This window comes from Doryrhamphus excisus, chromosome 10 (assembly GCF_030265055.1).
Source record: "Doryrhamphus excisus isolate RoL2022-K1 chromosome 10, RoL_Dexc_1.0, whole genome shotgun sequence".
NCBI lineage: Eukaryota > Metazoa > Chordata > Actinopteri > Syngnathiformes > Syngnathidae > Doryrhamphus > Doryrhamphus excisus.
In genome coordinates, this window is record NC_080475.1 from 18,491,726 (window position 1) to 18,511,804 (window position 20,079).

General features: G+C 41.5%; 1 protein-coding gene across 4 annotated transcripts in view; it reads right to left on the reverse strand.

The window, feature by feature from the left end:
- Positions 1-8,129: 8,129 nt before the first annotated feature.
- LOC131137619 (disco-interacting protein 2 homolog B-A) overlaps positions 8,130-20,079 on the reverse strand; it is an 87,392-nt gene continuing 75,442 nt past the window's right edge. The window contains exons 22-39 of one of the 4 annotated variants that reach the window (XM_058085773.1): positions 19,937-20,051; positions 19,647-19,848; positions 19,445-19,557; positions 19,263-19,286; positions 16,558-16,638; positions 16,320-16,443; positions 16,093-16,214; positions 15,244-15,355; positions 15,031-15,140; positions 14,626-14,756; positions 14,381-14,549; positions 14,097-14,267; positions 13,896-13,957; positions 13,764-13,821; positions 12,726-12,800; positions 12,459-12,633; positions 12,238-12,361; positions 8,130-10,995 (exon numbers count right to left, since the gene is read on the reverse strand). In XM_058085773.1, coding sequence (XP_057941756.1) covers positions 10,743-10,995; positions 12,238-12,361; positions 12,459-12,633; positions 12,726-12,800; positions 13,764-13,821; positions 13,896-13,957; positions 14,097-14,267; positions 14,381-14,549; positions 14,626-14,756; positions 15,031-15,140; positions 15,244-15,355; positions 16,093-16,214; positions 16,320-16,443; positions 16,558-16,638; positions 19,263-19,286; positions 19,445-19,557; positions 19,647-19,848; positions 19,937-20,051 — 2,221 coding nt within the window. In that variant the 3' untranslated portion in view covers positions 8,130-10,742. The remainder of the gene's footprint in view (positions 10,996-12,237; positions 12,362-12,458; positions 12,634-12,725; positions 12,801-13,763; positions 13,822-13,895; positions 13,958-14,096; positions 14,268-14,380; positions 14,550-14,625; positions 14,757-15,030; positions 15,141-15,243; positions 15,356-16,092; positions 16,215-16,319; positions 16,444-16,557; positions 16,639-19,262; positions 19,287-19,444; positions 19,558-19,646; positions 19,849-19,936; positions 20,052-20,079) is intronic. The other 3 variants (XM_058085771.1, XM_058085774.1, XM_058085772.1) reach the window with 3 other exon arrangements.

Genomic DNA, 20,079 nt, shown 5'->3' on the forward strand with positions numbered 1-20,079 from the left:
CTCATGGACGTCAGCGGCTCTATTTTGGAGATTCTTGACGGGGTCGTGCCCATGCAACCATCGCTTGTCGTCGGCGAAGAGGATTCATGTGATACACTCGCATAAGACTTTTCGCTCCCTCGATGGAGGCCACCTCGCTACCATCACCGATTGGACTAGTGTTTGCACTCTCCTTCTCGCTGGCAATCACCTGCACACCATTGGTTCTTTGGTCTTTCCTTCACGTTCAGCGCTAGCGATCCTTGGCTCACTTGGCTCAGACAGCACAGTCCAGTTGGAGACATTTTAGCCACTCTCATTGTTTTTTTTTTTTGTTTTTATTATATTTATACACGAAACACCACAGTGCATCTCCACCACCAATCAAAATACAACTCTCCATTATTTACATCTCAAGCCCAAAAGGATTCGGCTGAAGCAAAAGCTTATAAATGCCTACCCCTTTTTGCAAGATATAATCATGTTCATGCCACTGTCTTGTTTTCCCCTGTTATTATTATCATTGTAATATTATTATTGTTATTATCATTATCATTATTATCATTATTGTTATAATCTTTATCATTATTACCATCATTATAATCATCATTAATCTTATAATTTTCATCATTATAGTTAACAATTTTTGAATTTTTTTGTAATTATTTAATTTTACAGACTTCATTGCTTCTTGTAGAGTGCTGTATCATTCCATCTGTTATTTTCTGAAATCCGCAGTATTTGTGCTTTTATTGTCAATTTGTTAGCCCACTTTTTAGTGACATTTACATATCATTTTCTGGATTGCATGTGTCTAATCCTGTGCATTAAAAAACAAGAACTTGAGACTGTGTCTGAACAGGTGACCAACCCAAACATCAGTATCTTCTTGTTAAACCCTACCTGAGGTTTTTAGACGTGTTTATTAGTTTGTGCTTGTGCATTAAAAAGCAAGGTTGTACCGATCACCAGCTCCAGCCCCAGTCTTCACTTGCTGTGCCTAATCTAGGTTGTTTTTTTTCATTGTATTTTATTGTATTGTATTGTAATGGTTGTTGTATTTTGAGGTATGTAGATGATGTTTTTAAATGAGTATTTTAAATCACTTCAATCCCACCCTCGGCCATTTCTGTGTGGAGTTTGCATGTTCTCCCCGTGCATGCGTGGGTTTTCTCTGGGTACTCCGGTTTCCTCCCACATTCCAAAAACATGCTAGATTAATTGGCGACTCCAAATTGTCCATAGGTATGAATGTGAGTGTGAATGGTTGTTTGTCTATATGTGCCCTGTGATTGGCTGGCCACCAGTCCAGGGTGTACCCCGCCTCTCGCCCGAGGACAGCTGGGATAGGCTCCAGCACCCCCGCGACCCAAGTGAGGAAAAAGCGGTAGAAAATGAATGAATGAATGAATGAATTTTAAATCACCACATTTCTTTGTTTTATCATCAACAACCAATTGTTGCAAACTAAATTTTTGAAGCAATGATGTCTTGCTGTCCATTATTACAATTTTTTTTGTAAAGTAATAATTAATAATAATTAATGATAATAATAATGATAATTATTACCTCTATGTTTATGTATGATTAGCCTAGGTACCTCTACCAATTTATAGTTGCAAGGGTATTAAGGTGGTATTCTTACATTTCTCATATCAGTCAATCAGAGATTTCAGCAGAGATGACAAGAAAATGACACAGAAACCTCTTCTTGCGGTCCGGTAACTTGCGGTCAGATTTAAAATGGTTTGGATTTCTGAATTGATAGGATATTTCTTTTTCCTTGAACAGACTTTGAATGTTTCCTGGTAAGAGTTTATGTTTAGCTTTGTAAATGATCTGTAAGGTTTTCAAGGATATTATATCCGCAAATTTGAGCAGTTTGGATTCGAGGAATAATGGATTAGTGTGCTCTATGACACCTACCTTATGTATTTGCCGAATTGCTCTTTTTTTGCAGGAGGACCAGAGGTTGCAGATTGGTTTTGAAGTTATTTCCCCATATCTCTGAACAATAAGTCAGATATGGCATTACAAGTGTGGAATATAGGATGTGAAGAGATTTATAGGTTAAAACATGTCTTGCTTTACTGAGAATTGCAACATTTTTGCCATTTTTTTGCTGTGTTGTTTATGTGTGATTTCCAGTTTAATTGGCTATTGAGAATTACACCTAAAAATCGGATTTCATTAACTTGTGTGATTGTTGCTCCTCCAATTGAAATTTTGATCTCTTTGTTTTTTGATTGCTTTCCAAAATATACACATTTTGTTTTGTTCATGTTCAGTGATAATTTGTTTGAATCGAACCATAATTTAACGATGATATGTTGTGGATCAATTTATCAAGATTTTTTCCTGAGGAAAACAAACTAGTGTCATCGGCAAAAAGAACTGGTTTTAAAAAGTCTGACACATGACACAGATCATGAATATATAAAGAGAAAACTTTAGGTCCTAGCACAGAGCCCTGGGGGACCCCACAGGTTACTTGCAAATGTTCCGAGTTATAATTGTCCATACTAACATACTGTACTCTTCGGTCTAGGTAACTTCGAATCCATTTTAATGCTACTCCTCTTATTCCATATCTGTCCAATTTCCTCAGTAGAATATCATGATCTATGGTATCAAAAGCTTTGCTCAAGTCCACAAATATTCCAATGGAGTGATTTTTTTCTTCAAGAGCACATGATATTGTTTCTACAGTGTCCATGAGTGCTAAGGCTGTTGAATGCTTGGATCTGAAACCATATTGTGCATCGGACAGTAGTGAATGTTTGTTCATAATTTTTTCTAATTGATTATTGAATAACTTTTCGAGAATTTTTGAGAACTGCGGTAATACTGAAATAGGTCTAAAGTTATTAAAGTCCCGTTTGTCACCTGATTTGTATACTGGTATAATTTTGGCTATTTTCATTTTGCTGGGGAATACACCTGAACTGAAAGACAAATTACATATGTGTGTCAGTGGTAAAGCTATATGTTTGATTGTGGATTTAATTGTTGACATGTCGAGATCATTGTAGTCTGTTGATTTCTTACTGATGAATTTGTTAACTGTTTGTATAATTTCATTTGGTTCGACTGGGGATATGAACATGGATGAGGTATTACGTTCTGTTAAATTTTCTTTCCAGCCTAATGGGAGTACTGGATCTGGTATTTCCCTGGCCAGTGTTGGTCCCACATTTACAATATTCATTTATTTTATTTACCACAGTATTTTCATCGAAACATTCTTTGCCTGCAATGCGAAAAAATTGGGGTAATTATTAGATTTTTTCCCTTTGTTTATCACATTTTTTAGAATACTCCAGAAAGCCTTCATATTATTTTTGCTTTTTTCTAACTCGGTACTGTAATAATCTTGTTTGCTTTTCCTTAAAATGGAAGTTAAGTTTTTTTTTCCATCCATGGACATGGATTATTATTCTTTTTTATGCAATGTTTTTTGATTGGACAGCACGCATTATATATAGTATTGAAAACAGTCAGAAATCTATTGCATGCACTGTCCACATCATTATCTGATAATACCAAATCCCAGTTCACTGCTTTCAATTCATTTTCCAGTTTGTTGAGTGAGTTATCATCTTTAATTCTTCTGTAATATATTTTAGATGTGCCGCAATATTTTGTTCTATAATTAGTGTCGTATAATAAAATTATTGGTAAGTGGTCACTGATGTCGCTCAAGAAGATCCCACTTTCCAGGCTATTGGTGAAATTGTTTATGAAAATATTATCTAATAGTGTTGCACTGTGAGTTAGTCTGGTTATGGATGGGTACAAATGCATACGCTATACTGTGTTTACAAAATTGTCTATTGTCTTGCCATGACCAGTTTTTAGAATATCGATATTAAAGTCTCCACATATGAATAATTTTTTTTGATCTTTCGGTGAGTTTGTTCCATCCATTCTTTAAATTGTTGGATGTTTGCTGATGGTGGTCTATATACACAACTCACAAGTGCACGCTTATCTTTTTCATTAAATATTTCAATTGTTAAACTTTCTACTAAATTATCTATGGTAAGTGACGTGTTATTTATGACTTTATAATTTAGATCCCTGTTCACATACAAGCCAACTGCTCCTCCTCCATTATTTTTCCGATCTAGATGAATGAATTCGTATCCTTCTATGTCAAATTGATTTTCTATGTCTGGTCTTAACCACGTCTTGGTTATTGCTATAATATTGAAAGGCTGTGTAAATTCACTTATAAAGTTTTTAATACTTAAAAAATTGGAAAGCAAACTGCGTGCATTAAAATGAACTATACTGAATTTGCCTTCATTATCTAATTGATGATATTGTTCAGCAGTAGTATTTACTATTTATGTTTATATTATTCAAAAGATTATTGTCAGGGTCTATATTTGTTTCATTTTCTAAATCACTATACTCTTGGCTCTCAAAGGGGTCTAGTTCAATGTTTTGATATTGTCTAATTAATGATTGTAGTTGCGTACTTGATGATGATTGTCCATGTGATATCTGTCATTATGGTATGATGTGTTGATTATGTTTCCTAATACTTGTCCAGATCATGAATTTGCCTCACCACCATCACTCTTGCCTCTTCTGGTGACCCATTTTGTTTTATGAAGACCTTGCAATTTCGGACCCATGTTTGCTGGATTTTCCATTGTTTCTTTAGTTGGTGTGCTTTTCTTGCAATGTCTGCGTTCCGTTTTGTCAAGTGTTTGTTAATGTAGATATCAGTACCTTTAAGTTTGCGTCCTTGTTTTAGCAGTTCTGTTTTTTCCTTTCTGTTGGTGAATCTGATTATTACTGCGGGTGGTCTTCCGTGTGTAGGCAGGGGGTGACAGACTTCGATATTTTCCGTTTCCAGTTCATTTCCCAAGTTGTGTAGCTGGGTCATCACCTGCTGCTCAACTGAGCTCATTTCAGAATCGCTCGGTTCTCCGGTCCCTCTTTCCTCAGGCACAAGAGCCCGAGCATACGAGCGCGGAAGAATCTTGATACCTGTGATTATGATGTCATTTGATCTTGTATATTGCTCCAGATCGTCCACTCATTGTTCTAGCCCCAAGATCCTTCGCTCCCTTTCGGCGTCTCTATCACTCAGTCTTTTCATCTCTTCCTCCATAGCTCCGAACCTCCGTAGTAGCTGCTCCTGTTGTGTTAGCACCATGCTAACATTGGCACTCAGGGAGTCAGTGCGCTCCTGATCTCCTCCGGAGCAGGTCCATTTTTCGGGGGCATTTTCTCTCTCTTTTGTTTTTTAATTAGTTGTAGAAAAAGTGTGTTCAGAAGTTAAAAGCTGTTAAATCTGCTAAGCTTGTGGCACGGGTTTGTGTTCGGCCTTGTCTCCTTCACCAGGTTTTCTCCCCTACCACCGCCCTTGTGATTGCAACTTGTTGCCAGGTGCTTCTTCACATACAGTATCATATCATATCATATTTACACGTCCCTCTTCTTCACCCTTGGTGGCAGGTTCCTTCTGTTAAAGGGGAACCTATTATCCTTTTCCCCCTTTCTGACCTATAAATGTAGTTAGTATGTTGTATTCCGGTGTTAAACCATGCCAAAGTTTCAGATAACGAGGTTTGGGTATTTGAAAGTGTGCCCTGAAGTTTGGGGTGGCTTGCAAAACTGTTCCTTTGTGAAGTCACAGAGGAGCGTGCTTCTTTAATGGCGTGGCTTTAAACGTGATGCCCTCCCCAAGATCGGCTTCTCTGTTTATGTTGCCGGCAATGACTCATAAGGGAAAACCACATTTCTTTAGTGGTGTAATGAGGAGGTGTATACAGGAGTGTATACAGCCGAAAAGGTTAGCTAAGAAGAAGTGGGGCATGGAGAGGACTGAAAAGAGTAGACAGGAGTACAGAGAGATGAATGCTAAGGTGAAAGTTGAGGTGGCAAAGGCCAAACAAGAGGTCTATGATGACTTGTACGCTAGGTTGAACAGTAAGGAGTGAGAGATGGATCTCTACAGGTTGGCAAGGCAGAGAGACAGAGATGGGAAGGAGGTGCAGCAGGTTAGGGTGGTCAAGGACAGGAATGGAAGTGTACTGACAGATGCCAGTAGTGGGATGGGAAGATGGAAAATGTGCTTTAAAGAGTTGATGACAGAGGGAGCTGCTTTGTGTCTTTGTAGATGTGGAGAAAGCCTATGACGGGTGCGGAACTGTGGTATGATTGTATGAGGAAGTCTGGAGTGACAGAGAAGTATGTTCAAGTGGTGCAGGACATGTATGAGGACTGTAAGATGTGCTGGAGGTGTGACAGAAGAGTTCAAGGTGGAGGTGGAACATCAGGGATCAGCTCTGAGCCCTGTCTAGTTTGCTATGGTGATGGACAGGCTACAGATAAGCTTAAAAGAGTGGAGGTGTGCCCTGGAAAGGAGAGGAATGAAGATTAGCTGTATATATGTGTGTGAATGAGAGGGACCCAAGTGGAAGAGTGAGGTTACAGGGAGAAGAGATACAGAAGGTGGAGAATTTGAAGTACTTGGGGTCAACAGTCCAGAACAATGGAGATTGTGAAAAGGATGTGAAGAAGCGTGTGCAGGCAGGATGGAACGGGTGGAGAAAAGTGTCAGGCGTGATGTTTGATAGAAGAGTTTCAGTTAAAATGAAAGGAAAGGTATGCAAAACTGTGGTGAGACCAGCCATGTTGTTTGGTCTAGAGACAGTGGCACTGAGGAAAAGACAGGAAGCAGAACTTGAGGTAGCAGAGATGGGGATGCTGAGGTTCTCATTGGGAGTGACCAGGATGGATAGGATCAGGAAGGAGTACATCAGAGGGACATTACATGTTAGAGGCCTTGGAGATAAAGTCAGAGAGGCCAGACTGAGATGGTTGGGACATGTCCAGAGGAGAGATAGTGAATATATTGGTAGAAGGATGCTGCCAGGTAGGAGGCGTAGAGGAAGACCAACGAGGAGGTTTATGGATGTAGTGAAGGAGGACATGAGACAGATGCGGAAGACAGGGTTGGATGGAAGCGATTGATTATTAAAGAGTTCTGTTACAGACAATACGTATTTGCTGGATACGAGAATAAAACGAGTACACTTGGTCATTATCTGTATTCGTGTTTAAGGAAAATGCTCATTATGTATTCACTCTTCATGCTCTGTGATTGGCCAGACTCAAGCGGCGATCACAGAGGAGGTACGCTGCTTACCCAAATAAATCAATACTTAAGATTTACAAACAAATAAATTCTTATTAATTCATCAATTCTTACACTTGATTGTCTCAGCTTTGCACCGTAATGTTGACATTTTTAAGGGCTGAACGGAAGCATAGAAGGAATGTTGGTACATGGTGGGCCAGCAATATTCGTTGGACTGCAGACTTCTCAATGGAGAAAGAGTACACATTTGGGGGAGCCTCCGTGTACTTTCTAATCCGGGCAGCCTTCGTGCATCATGACGTCATGCAGCCTACAAATGTACACTTCTAGTAGGTAGACCCCGGATTCAGACACAGCCATAATATTGAAAAAATAACTCTGAAATAACTTCAGACTGTGGAACAAAACACTGCATGAATATAACGTGTATTTTGACAAGTCAATCTAAAATGATTTTGGAAAGTTATGTTGATTCAACATAGACAAATGCTGATATCAAACTGTTACAGTCCCTATAGAGTTAAAAATAGCAGGTAGAAGTTGAGCGAGAGGAACTGGGCCAAGGTGACGTCATTATGCAGCCATTCTTGTAGTTCTTTCACCTGGCGGAAGAAAGTTGCTCCTGTGATTTAGGCAGCAGCTTATTAAAAGGGGACCTATTATGCTAATTTTCAGCCCTTTCTATTGAGTTGTAGACTCCTATAGAGCAGCTACACTCAATAACCAGCACAGAAAGCTTTCTAGTTCTTCCAGAATCTGCAACTATTCCATCTCTATTGACTAGGATTTCCAAACGGTCTGCTTGAATTTATTCCACCCACAGCCCACCTCCGGCATGCTCATTCCGCTGTGTTTGTACAGTTAACAGCTTGTATAGTTTGTAGCCGGGCACGCCCACATCAAGTCACAGCTGGATCGAACCGGTGACTTCTCACAAGGCTCACTGTGAGATCACAGTGTCCTGCACTACATTTATAGGTCAGAAGGGGAAAGCATCATAGGTCCCCTTCGAGAGGTGTGTCAAAATGTAGACGATGACATGAATTTCTGACAAAGCATCTGATTTTATTTGACATGAACCACATCCAATGACAGTGTGACAGAATTTGTTTGTCAAGACAAGTTAGGAGAAATCGCACCATTGAAGGAAACTGCTGCAGCTCGGTGATGCATAGTGAAGAGACAAGTCACTGAGGTATATAATATTGTGGGCCCTTGGGTTTGTGTCAACAGGATCCAAACTTACATACAGGTTAACATATTGTGCTTGGAATAACTTTGGAAAGCTCAAGCACTCACATGAGATGTTCTTGCATTGTCCATGTTGGGATGCCTCTGGAGATCTTTTCCCAGCCCACAGGTGAAGACAAACCCATCTAGAACAGGGTGGTGAACAACCTATGAGCATCCACCTTCCCCCATTTGGATAGCACCAATCTCTATTGAAAAAGGTAGGAAGGCCAACAATAAATTATAAAAGTTTATTCAAAACTTGCCATCAAATTGAGTCGGCTGCAACAGAGGAATATCACAAAGTGACTCAAGTGCTTCACTTTTTCAAGGAGTTGATCTTACTTGCCTGCCTACGCGTCACTTTTTGACACTGCACGGATTCCAAGTAGCAATTTCCCAGGATGTAAAAGCAGCTTGCTTGCAGGAATTGTGGCATTTCAAACAAACATTACACTAAGAAAATAGCAATGGAAACCCTACTAAATATCTCGGGTTCCATATTTGGATGGAACGGGTTAAAGTTACAGTGGAGGTGACTTTAAAAAAGAAATATTAAAAAAACAACAACAAACGATTTAATATGCCAATAAAAACCCACCGTTTTACTTAAAAAAGCCAATAATCAAATGATGCACACCCATTTCAGACAGACCCATTGAGGGGCACTCACACTGAACAATATGAAGGAAAGTGCTGGTGTTCCTGCCAGAATCCTCTACATGGTTTTTGTTTTTAACAATGTTAAACCATCATTTAAAACTAATGATAAAAATGCTGTGAATGATGAAACATCAGCCAAGTCTCATGTGCACAATAACTACAGTGATGACAGTATTTGAGCTGTAAAATAACCAATAAACACCAACATTACCTTCATTTGCCTCCTACCTTTTACGAAGTAGATTTTCATTTTGAAATATTCTTCTATGACTTGCTGGAAACTGTCACTCTGTTGTTTTTCATCCATCCATCTTTTATACCGCTTATCCTCACAAGGGCGGGGGTCTGCCGGAGCCTATCCCAGCTGTGAGAGGCGGGGTCCACCCTGGACTTGTGGCCAGCCAATCACAGGGCACATATAGACAAACAACCATTCCCACCCACATTCATACCTATGGACAATTTGGAGTGGCCAATGGAATGGGGGAGGAAACCGGAGTACCCGGCGAAAACCCACAGGGAGAACCCAGGTCTTCCCGATCTCCTGAATGTGTGGCCAATATGCCAATCACTCGTCCACCGTGCGACCATGGTTGTTTTCAGTGTTAGACATTCATATGAAACGGGAATATGTGATGATGGAATGAGGAAAAACAAAGTTAGTAAAAAAGGTAGCCACCACCCTTCTATGCAAACGACACAAATGGAAAGGTGGTGTTGTACTTCTTCAATGACAGGAGGAGGAGCTTCAATAAGGCAAAGTTCTGTCCTCATTTGTGATATCTCTATGAAATTCAACAGTCCATATTGTCACAATAGGGCTTGGTTGTGAAAAGGCACGTGACTGCCTTCTGCTGACCCATCAACACTATTTGACTGTTCTAAGATGTTCTCCACTCCTACGATGGAGAACTTACACAAGCTCCCCCAGACGGTGGTAACGTCACAGTTCTACACCATTGGGGGAGAAACAGCAGTGTGCTTCCTAAGAATGGGATGTGGTCCAGAGCCAGCCTGGTCAGCTTGGTAGTCACCAAGAGGTCCACTTTTGGGTCCATGGTGAAGATCACCTCCACAATTAGACAGGCTCTTTTTGTGCAAGACAGTGGATGTAAAATGAAGAAAAACACCCCAAATGAGGCAAAGATGATAAAAGTAGCTCCTGTTTGTTTGGTCTTTGACGAAGCTTGATGGGTCATTTAGGAAGCAGCTTGTGTTGCAAGATGAGCATCTTTTGTCGGGGTCACCAAGCCCTTTCAGGAAAGGTGCACCCCCCTCAGTCAGCACACTGCCATTTTGCAGATTTTTCTGGCATGGTAACTTCAGAGCGCCCCCTGCCGGCGACACTTAATACTGATGGTGAGGTTTCCGCTGTCAGGTGGAGGAAGGTCCTTCCTTCCCTTTCAGGCAGGCTAGACAGGAAGAGGGCGTTAGAGGTGTGAGGACTTAAAGTGCAAGAGGGAAAGTTCCAGCTCTTCTCCGCGTTCCGGTGTGCTTTCCTGCCACTGAAAAGTGAAGGGCCTTTTTTTGTTGTTTTTCTAATCTGCATGATTGTTCAGACCAAAAGCAATGAATTGTTTCCTGGCGATCATGAAAGATCTCCTATAAAACATCAGCAATGTTAAAGAAGTAGGAAGCACACTTCATACAGTACAGCCGCCGTACTTTCAGGACAAGACTGTGACAAGACTGTGCTGACTTCATGCCCCCCCATGGTCACTATGGATCCACAGACCCCCTTGCAGCCGGATCACATGTTGTAGGCCACGTAGATGGGGTCCAGTTGATCGGCCAGGAAGGAGTCCCGCAGGTGCATCCGCTGCTTCTCTCCTCTGGAGTTGATGGGGATCACTCCTGGGTCCACGATGACCACGACACCCACGATGAGGTGGTGCTCCTCCAGGACCACGTTGGTAACCAGGGGCACCAGGTCCAGGGCCTCCTGCTCGGAACCACTTAGCTCGGCCACCACCACCAGCAGGTTGGTCCACGTAAACACAGCACTGGAGAACACAAGTGGAGGTCTGGTGTCAGCAACACGTAACGAAATACGGAGGAAGCGCTGCCTTTAGATGTCCCTGTAGACCAGGGGTGCTCACACTTTTTCAGCATGCAAGCTACTTTTAAAATGACCGAGTCAAAATGATCTACCCACTACAAAAATGCAAAACATCTATTTATTTTCAAATGTATTGAGGATTATTTGTACGTACAATGTATGTTGATGTACCTTACATAACAAAATGAGCCAATATTGCAAAACACACATAATTAACTATTAAATTTTTTTGTAATTACCTGAGTTTACTTTGATGACTTGCACTGAATTGAACCAGCCAGGGATGCATAGTCCGGACAGTAGCTGCTGATAGCCAGCCTCACGCACACTTCCAAATGTTTATGAGTCATGGATAATATCCGTATCATAATATCCGTATAATATTCCATATCCGTATGGAAGTGATATGTTTTTTGCCTTTTTAGTTGGTCCAGTTTTTGCCTTTTTACTTGGTCCAGCTCCTTCACTCATTTTAGTGACCATAAACTTTAGCGAGGGCTTAAAATCTCGCAATTCGCCGACTAGCTTAGCACTTTGCATCGTTGTTTACGCATGAGCGGTGACCTAAAGGTCAAAATTCAGTTGTCATCTGACTGGTTGTCCTGTATGTCAATCAAGTAACGGGGATGGATGATAGGCTGACATCGTAAGTTCTGCTGCACTTAGAGACGTCGTTTGATTTGATTGGTCGCCCGAAGGGCAACATTCAGTTGTCATCTGAATGGCTGCCCTGTATATCAATAAAGTGACGGCATTGATGCTGGGATGATATTTTTTTAATGTCACGCCGCAATCGACCAGCGATCGACCAGTACCACCTCCGCGATCGACCGGTAGCTCGCGATCGACTTAATGAGCACCCCTGCTGTAGACATACTAGCTGGAATCTGACCCTCATCAGGTGGAGGAACTATACCAGCCACACCAGTGTCACACTTTGTCCAATGCAAAAAGACAGGAAATACACACAAATACTACTATTAATAACTAACGTTTCAATGAAATCCCAACGTCCCAAGTTAACGTTGACTGCTTCATTGTTTTTGTTCATCTACAGTGCTTACTTTACAGTGCACTAATGTACGAGACCATCACCCAGTGTGTACCACCGCCCTAGCGGATAATACCTGTGCTGAAATACTGAAATATGAATATCATTGTGTATCTATGCCCTAGGCTATCTCACCTCTCTGCGATGCTGCGATGAGCTCGAGACACCGATGTCTCAATGTCGATGGGGTGGTAACGCAAGCCCCTCAGCTCCAACGTTTCATCCAGGGAGCCCACTACAAACAAGGCATCATGGCGATCTGCAACAGAAAAGCAAACATTATTAGTTTATTACTTATTAAATGATTAGTTATGAGGGAAAAAGGCCTGTTCTGTTATTGAAAAATCCCATCTGACCTCCACTGGCATCCAGTAACTCGGTCCTCTTGATGAAGCCCAGGTAGCCTGTTCGGGCCCATAGAGTGTTGGGCTCCCCAAAGCTGAGTCGTGTGTTGAAGTGGTCAGCCTGCAGGCTCTCTTCCCCATAGATGGTGTAGTAGCCGCTAGCACTGTGAGGACTGTTCACCCAGATCTGCACACAATGTTTAGAGTCACAGAGTCAGTCTCATTTGTGTCAGAAAGATGAAATCCTATGTTCGTCTATCCCATCATCTGTCCACTTACCTCGCCAAGATGAGAGTCTCCCAGTGGACCTCTGGTCTCTGGGTTTACAATAATGACCCTCACGCCTGGTAGGATCTTAAAATACAACACATTGGACATGAAGAGTTGCATTTTCAGGTCCGTCACGGCACATACAGTAAAGTCTCGTTATATCGATATCGGTTATATCGAAGTACTGCTTATTACGATACTATTTTCATTTCCCGGCAAATTTCTAGTCTTTTATGATATAATTAGTTCCGTTAGTACGATACCCGGTTATTATGATAATCCGGTTACTACGATGCCCTTTTCATCTCCCGCCAGCCAATTTGGTCTGCTTATATCGATACAAAAGCAGCTTAAATCAATCTTTGCTTAAGGATTTCAATACCAAAAAAGAACACGGCGAACGGCTACTTCCAGCCAACTTTATTTTTCACACTTCCACCACCAGAGCACAGCACACACACCGATTCCCGCACTTCCTGGTTCACAGGTCATGCTCAACCCGCCCCACATAGCTGGCCAAACACATGCCTGCAACAGAAGAACCAACTGACATAGCATACATACCTATTCCAACGAAGACACGAGCGTACAAATACATGTATTTAATTGTGTTGTATTCAGATATCTTTTTATCGCTTGCAATAATCACTGTTTTTCATATGTACATGCTGGCGCAGTTGGTTCTTCTGTTGCAGGCATGTGTTTGGCCAGCTATGTGGGGCGGGTTGAGCATGACCTGTGAACCAGGAAGTGCGGGAATCGGTGTGTGTGCTGTGCTCTGGTGGTGGAAGTGTGAAAAATAAAGTTGACTGGAAGCAGCCGTTCGCCGTGTTCTTTTTTGGTATTGAAATCCTTAAGCAAAGATTGATTTAAGCTGCTCGACATTGTGTCGAGTGCATTATTGCCCACTTTTAATGCAGTTCGGCGCAGGATTGGATATATCGACAGTCCGGTTATATCGACATTTTTTCCAACTCCCGACAATATGGATATAACGAGACTTTACTGTATTAGCATTGTATAAAGACATCAATAATCAATACTTACAGTGCCTGATTCCATGAGTGGAAGACTTTGTGGCGCTCCCCGTTCAACGAGCCTCACCCTGAGTGATGCAGATATTGTTTACGCTGTTGTCACCATGAAAAAAATATGACTATAGGAATCCAGTCCAGTCACCTGTCATGACGCAGAGACTTCATGTCTACATAGACGGTGGAGGGGTCTGGTCCAGCTGTGCCCTACGACACAGGCAGGGGGGAAACACTCAATGTGAGAAGATTTGCAAAAACATAATCCTAAATAAACAATAAACAACCTATAAAAGTTCAACAATTAGAGCAATTCAGGAGCACGTGGGTGAGCAGTGGCAATGCCAACCTGCATACAAATAGCCAGGTTGACCCTGGAGCCAAAGGCGGTGCTGACGGCTCGTGACGACAGGCCAAGATCTCTGAAGAGCTTGGAGAAGGACTGTGTGAGAGAAAGCCGGGGTCGCTCTTCAGCTATGACCACGCAGCTCCGCACGCAAGACAGATTCAGGCCACGTGCCTAAACACACACACACATGTGATTGCTATTGTGAAGTTATCTTGACAAAAACAGAAATGACAAGCACGTTTCCTGACTGAGACACAGATGACAACTGCCTGCACACTTTTTACCTTCAGCATCTCCGTCTGGGTCCCGAGGCCCTTTGTGCAAAGCTCCATGACAGAGTAGGAGCAGAATGTGTCTCTGATCTTGTACTGACTGAGTGTGCTCAGCCACAGAGGAAGTGAGCTCTCCAGCTCCAGGGGAGGGATGAGGATGGACTGGTGACCTGAGTAAACACTGAAGCGCTAAAAGGCTCAATATGCTGTGGCAACAATGATGCGGCTTGTTCCTATCAGCCCGTGTTTTTAAATACCTGGAGAGGCACCACAGGACAAAACCCAGGCCACAGTATGGATCCAGGCAGATGGCTATTTGACGTGAAGAGTAGAGTTCACACTGTAGCTTGATGGAGCGGCACAGGGTGCTGACTGCACTGTGAGACATCTGACAAAAATACCACAACCACAAAGATCATCAACACAAACGCACACATTTTGGTGACATATGGTACGTACAATGAACAATAACCAAGCTCTTCATGTTCTTGTATTAACGTCTCTCTGCTCATGCCAATAGAAACCTTACATTATCATATTTCATCATCATATTATATATATTATAGAACCTCATCTGATTGTGCAGGGTGTACCTACCTACTAGTTACTAGTGTGGGTCTACTGTATATTTTGACACTGTAACGCATTATTGATTGATTTACCTTAACTCCAGTCAACATGCCTGTGGTGGACACACTGAAGTCCAGGTAAGCCAACATCTCAGCTGTCGGGGGTTTGTAGATCTGTGGAGGACGCTTTCTGGGGAGATCATCTGAGAGAGAAAAAGGGGAAAAATCATAATCTACTTTTAAAATGACACCTTAATGGTGCAGTGTTTTCCTGGCAGTGAAGAAACATAACCCAAAGCCGAGCACCTGTATCAATGATGGTGGGCCATGTTTTGATATTGACGCTGGCTGCAGCTTCCCTGGACTTGAGGATCCTCATGAGAAGCTGAGTGGTGAGGATGCAGGCGGCTTTGCTCACCTGGAACATAACATTCCCAGACTTGGATCAGTGTTCAAGCAGCATGCTTTCATGAATTGTAATAGAAAGACTTGGTTCTGATTGACTAGGGACATGTTCAAACGTGAACCTGGAATTTAAAAAAAATTATAATATCTCATAATATAACGGCTTACAGTATATGGCAGTGGTTTCCAAAGTGGGGTACGTTTATTGCCATGGGCCATGGGCGTATGTGAATAAAAATGAAAAACTATTTGCGCCTACCACACAAAATTTCGAGTTCACCTGAACGCCTCACAGTGCCAGCGCATCATATCAAATAAGTAAGCCTGAATGATGACTTTGTGCATTAAGAGTGTTTTATCTTGAAGATGTCATTTATACTGGCGTTCCCATTCATCCCCACACGGGACGGCCGTGACAACCTGGCACTGGGATGGAGATTCACCCCACAATGAGGCTTTATCGTTTGGATTTCAGATACTATTAAGAAGGGGGCCGTGGTTCATTTAGAGTTGGGACACCATGGGAAGATTCCAGTCAGATCATGGACACTTCATACCCAACAAGCAGGATCAAAACTAGCAGTGCTACAGTTGTAAATCAGAGCAAACACACCCAAAGTAGTTTTTATTTTATATGTTATAAGTACTTTAGAAGTAGTTTATTTCTATATGATATTTACAAAAGCAAGTGGTGGTTTAGACAACAATACAAAATATTCTACTCCATCTTTTATGTCTGTGCATACTCACGTCAATTATCATGCGGACAGTGGGGAGCGTGGCAGCCAGGTTCTGTGGGTGGGGGGGGCGCACAGTCACAGGGATGACACCAGCATAAAGACAGCCATAGAAGGCAGCTATGAGATCAATCCCTGCAGAGGAAGGAGATACAAGACAAAGCTTGCTGACTAAAACTATTCTTCATGTGTATGGGAGAAGTGATGATGAAAAGGCAGTGGGGGTGTCTGTGTGTCTACCTGGGGGATAAAGCAGCACCACGTTGTCTCCTGTGTTGAGGCCTCCTCGCTCCATGAGGGTGGCTGTTATTTTCTCTGCTCTTTTGTGTAGCTGAGCACATGTAGCTGTGCACACTGGCACCCCCTGCAGCAAGAACACAGGAAGTACGGTTCATTTCCATCTGCCAAAATGGACCAGTATGTATGTATGCATTCATCCATGCCGAGTTTCTTGGATGGACAGGATGGCTTACTCCACCTTTGCATTCAACAGCACATAAAGAACATGGTCCGGGTCTGTCTGGGCTCTCCACTGAAGTGCTTCAGATAAGAATTGGTGCTGCAAAAACGACAAATAACTCTTACAGAGCTGCATTGTTGTTAAGTCAAAGCCATTTCAAAGACACAACACATCAAATGTTGCCTGAAATCAAATACACAATGTACAACAGCCAACAATGGACGACATCTTAGTGGTAACAAATACATTTGGAGTAAAGTAAAGTAATGTAAAGAGCTCCGACTGATCGTTATCGGCCGATATCAGTGAAAAAGCCTGGCATGGACATGTATGGGCCGATACTTCCTTTAAAACGTGAGATGTGCGTGCTATCTGCAACCACTTTTGCGGTTCAGGTTGGCTGGAGGGGCCCAGCGGAGGGGGATAAACCTGCTTTTCATTCTAGTGAATGAGAAGACTAGAAATAAATCCATTGTGGAATAGAAAAGGTGAGTTGCGGATACCAGCATGTTGTTCATGTTCTGCTAAAACCAGCATATTGGCTTAGTTAGGCTTGGAATAAGCTATGGAAATAAATGTTAAAGATGAGTAGCTCATTTTCATTGTGTAGAAAATCCTTGGTGAGCCCCAATAAAGCCAATAGTACATTTAAACATTTACACTGCATCTATGGGATCGGGATCGGACGGTTTCACTCATGGATTATCAGGATTGGTATTGGTAACATAAAACCATGATTGGGACATGAGCTAATGTTTTGTCATTTTAAACCGATGTTAAATGGACATTATTCATGTTAAATATCTACCAGAGATATTCTGTTTGTGACCTATCGCTCAGACACACGCAAGCACATAACAGGAATGTGGCCGTGTCCACAGAGGGATGTTATGCCAGGTCATGCTGGGACCATCTGTACCTGCTAGGAAGCCAAATACAGGCGGTAAAGGGGGGGGTAAAGTTCACTTTAGAGGGATGCTGAAGCGAGAACAGCAACATACGTGAATACTAAGGCACTGACTGAACACTACACAGTTGGCTCAAACCAAACAAGAATAGATTCAACACTCACAGCTCAGTACCAGCCACCCTCCATCAGACACATCATCAGAACGTGGGGGGGTGGGGGGCAAGCCATGCTATATACACACACACACACGTGCGCACATAGGAGCGGATACAACGATCAGAGGTTCACACCAAAACAGTCCTTTGTAGTGACTTTATTCTACAATATATATATTTATAGTTACTATATAGTTGTCGTTTAGTTATTTAAACCCAAATAAACTACAAAGTACAGTACATTGCATTTGGTAAATGTGAAGAACATCTCTTTGAGTTAGGCCTGCCATGATAATTGATAAATCACAAGGATTAAAAAAAGGAATTGAGGAGCATATATGCCTGTTATACGCTATATACCACACAGGCTGCCATGTGTCTGTCTACAGTGGCCCCCAGTATGTTGGGGCAGGGCCACTACCGAGTGTACACAGACGGAGTGCTAGCAGTTAGCAAGCAAACGCTAATGTGATTGAAGGCATGATTTAAGTGGAATGCCACGCAGCCCCAGTGTGGATGAGCAGCAGAGCCTTCGTCCTGACGGTTAACGCTCATGGAGGCGTTAGAGCAGTAAAGTAAACAGTAGACAGTAAGACGGTGGCCTTACATTGCAAAGGAAATACAACCTTTCAATACGGTAAAGCCAACATTTTGGAAATGTTCCATATGTTTGACAGCCAGTACAAAGTGCCTGGTAGAACGTACATGTAGCAGTACACAAAAAGTCATTCCTGGATATATAACCGAGGGAAAGAAGACAGAGGTCATTTTATTGTCACTGTTGTTTATATATATATATATATAATATATGTATATATACGTATATATACATATATACATATACATATACATATACATATATACATATATACATATATATTGAATTTTATAGTCACTGTTTTTTTTCTTTGTTGTTTAATTAAAAAAATATCTGGCAATTCCAATTATAATGTTAAATGCTCTTGAGAAATTAAAGTTTAATGCTTTTGAGATGATTATTATATATATATATACACACACACACATATATATATATGTGTGTGTGTGTGTATATATATATATATATTGAATTTTTTAAATGGTCTCAAAAAATGTTGTGTGATATTATTGTAAATATAACATAATATCAATTATATATATATATATATATATATATATATATATATATATATATATATATATATATATATATATATATATATATATATATATATATATATATATATATATATATATATATATATATATATATATATATACATATATATAAATATATAAATAAATATATATATATATATATAGAATTTTTAAATGGTGTGATATTATTGTAAATATAACACAATATCAATTATAGACAATAGTTTGTATGAAAATTATTGTCCAGCAAAATGTGTTATCGTGACAGGCCAACTTGGAGGAGTGGAAGAATAAGACTGTGTGTGTGTGTGTGTTGAATTAGGAAAGCTATTGGGCTGCTGGCCAGTTGCTTTGAGAACACCATGTCATTTTAGTCCAAGCCTATAATTGTCCATTACGTTATCTGTGTGTGGACCCCTGCCATCTCTGAGCTCCAGGCCAAGCTGCTCATAGCTGCAAATGCACATCTGACTGACAGAAGAAGCAGCAGAAGCGAAGGAGGGGCCAGTCTAGAACCTTACCATCACTGTAGGCCACATACAGAGCTATATGTAAACCCAAATGGAATAAAAGGCAGTAAGACAAGCATGAAATGTCCTCAACATGCTGCATGACAGTGCAACATTTGTTAGTCGTGTTGCATTTTAATACACCGTAAATCTTACAATGAGTGGCGAGCTTGCCGTAGAATGGTCTGCAGTACCTTTCTAATCAGATCCTGGTCCTCCACTACACCCAGTTCTCTACCTGTGGCCTGGGCGATTCGTTTCCCTGCCACGAGGTTGCCCACCAGCATAGAAGCTGGACCAACGTCCACTAAACAGATGATACACATACAGTCATTTCCATCAAAAGCACAAAACAATCAAAGACTTGCAGGTTTCATTTCATTTAAAAGAACTCACCAGGCTGCTTCTGCCGTGGTTTGGGCATGTTGGTAACACAGGTGTGTGGGCACATGAGGATATTGCAGGGGTGCAGGTTTCCCTCTAGAAAGTTCTGCTTGGTTTCACAGATGTGGATGCCTCCGAAGGGTGTCTTTGGGAGGGTGTTGGCTGGAACCAGGGCAAGGCAGTACAGGCCGGCCTGGTGGATAGTGTCGATGGCCTGCAAGGAGGATATGCATCATCTCATGCAGGAAGGCTACATGAAAATACATACAAACAGTACTTGAATCAAGTCACCAAAGGGATACCTGCAGAACCCGACTCATCCACTGAAAGCTGTCCTCCTCGCTGGCGTCAGGCCGCTGCTCTGCCACAATCACGATCCTCTCGTCATAAAACACAGTCACTGAGAACACGGCAATCCTTAACAGACAAACAAAGGGATGGAAAA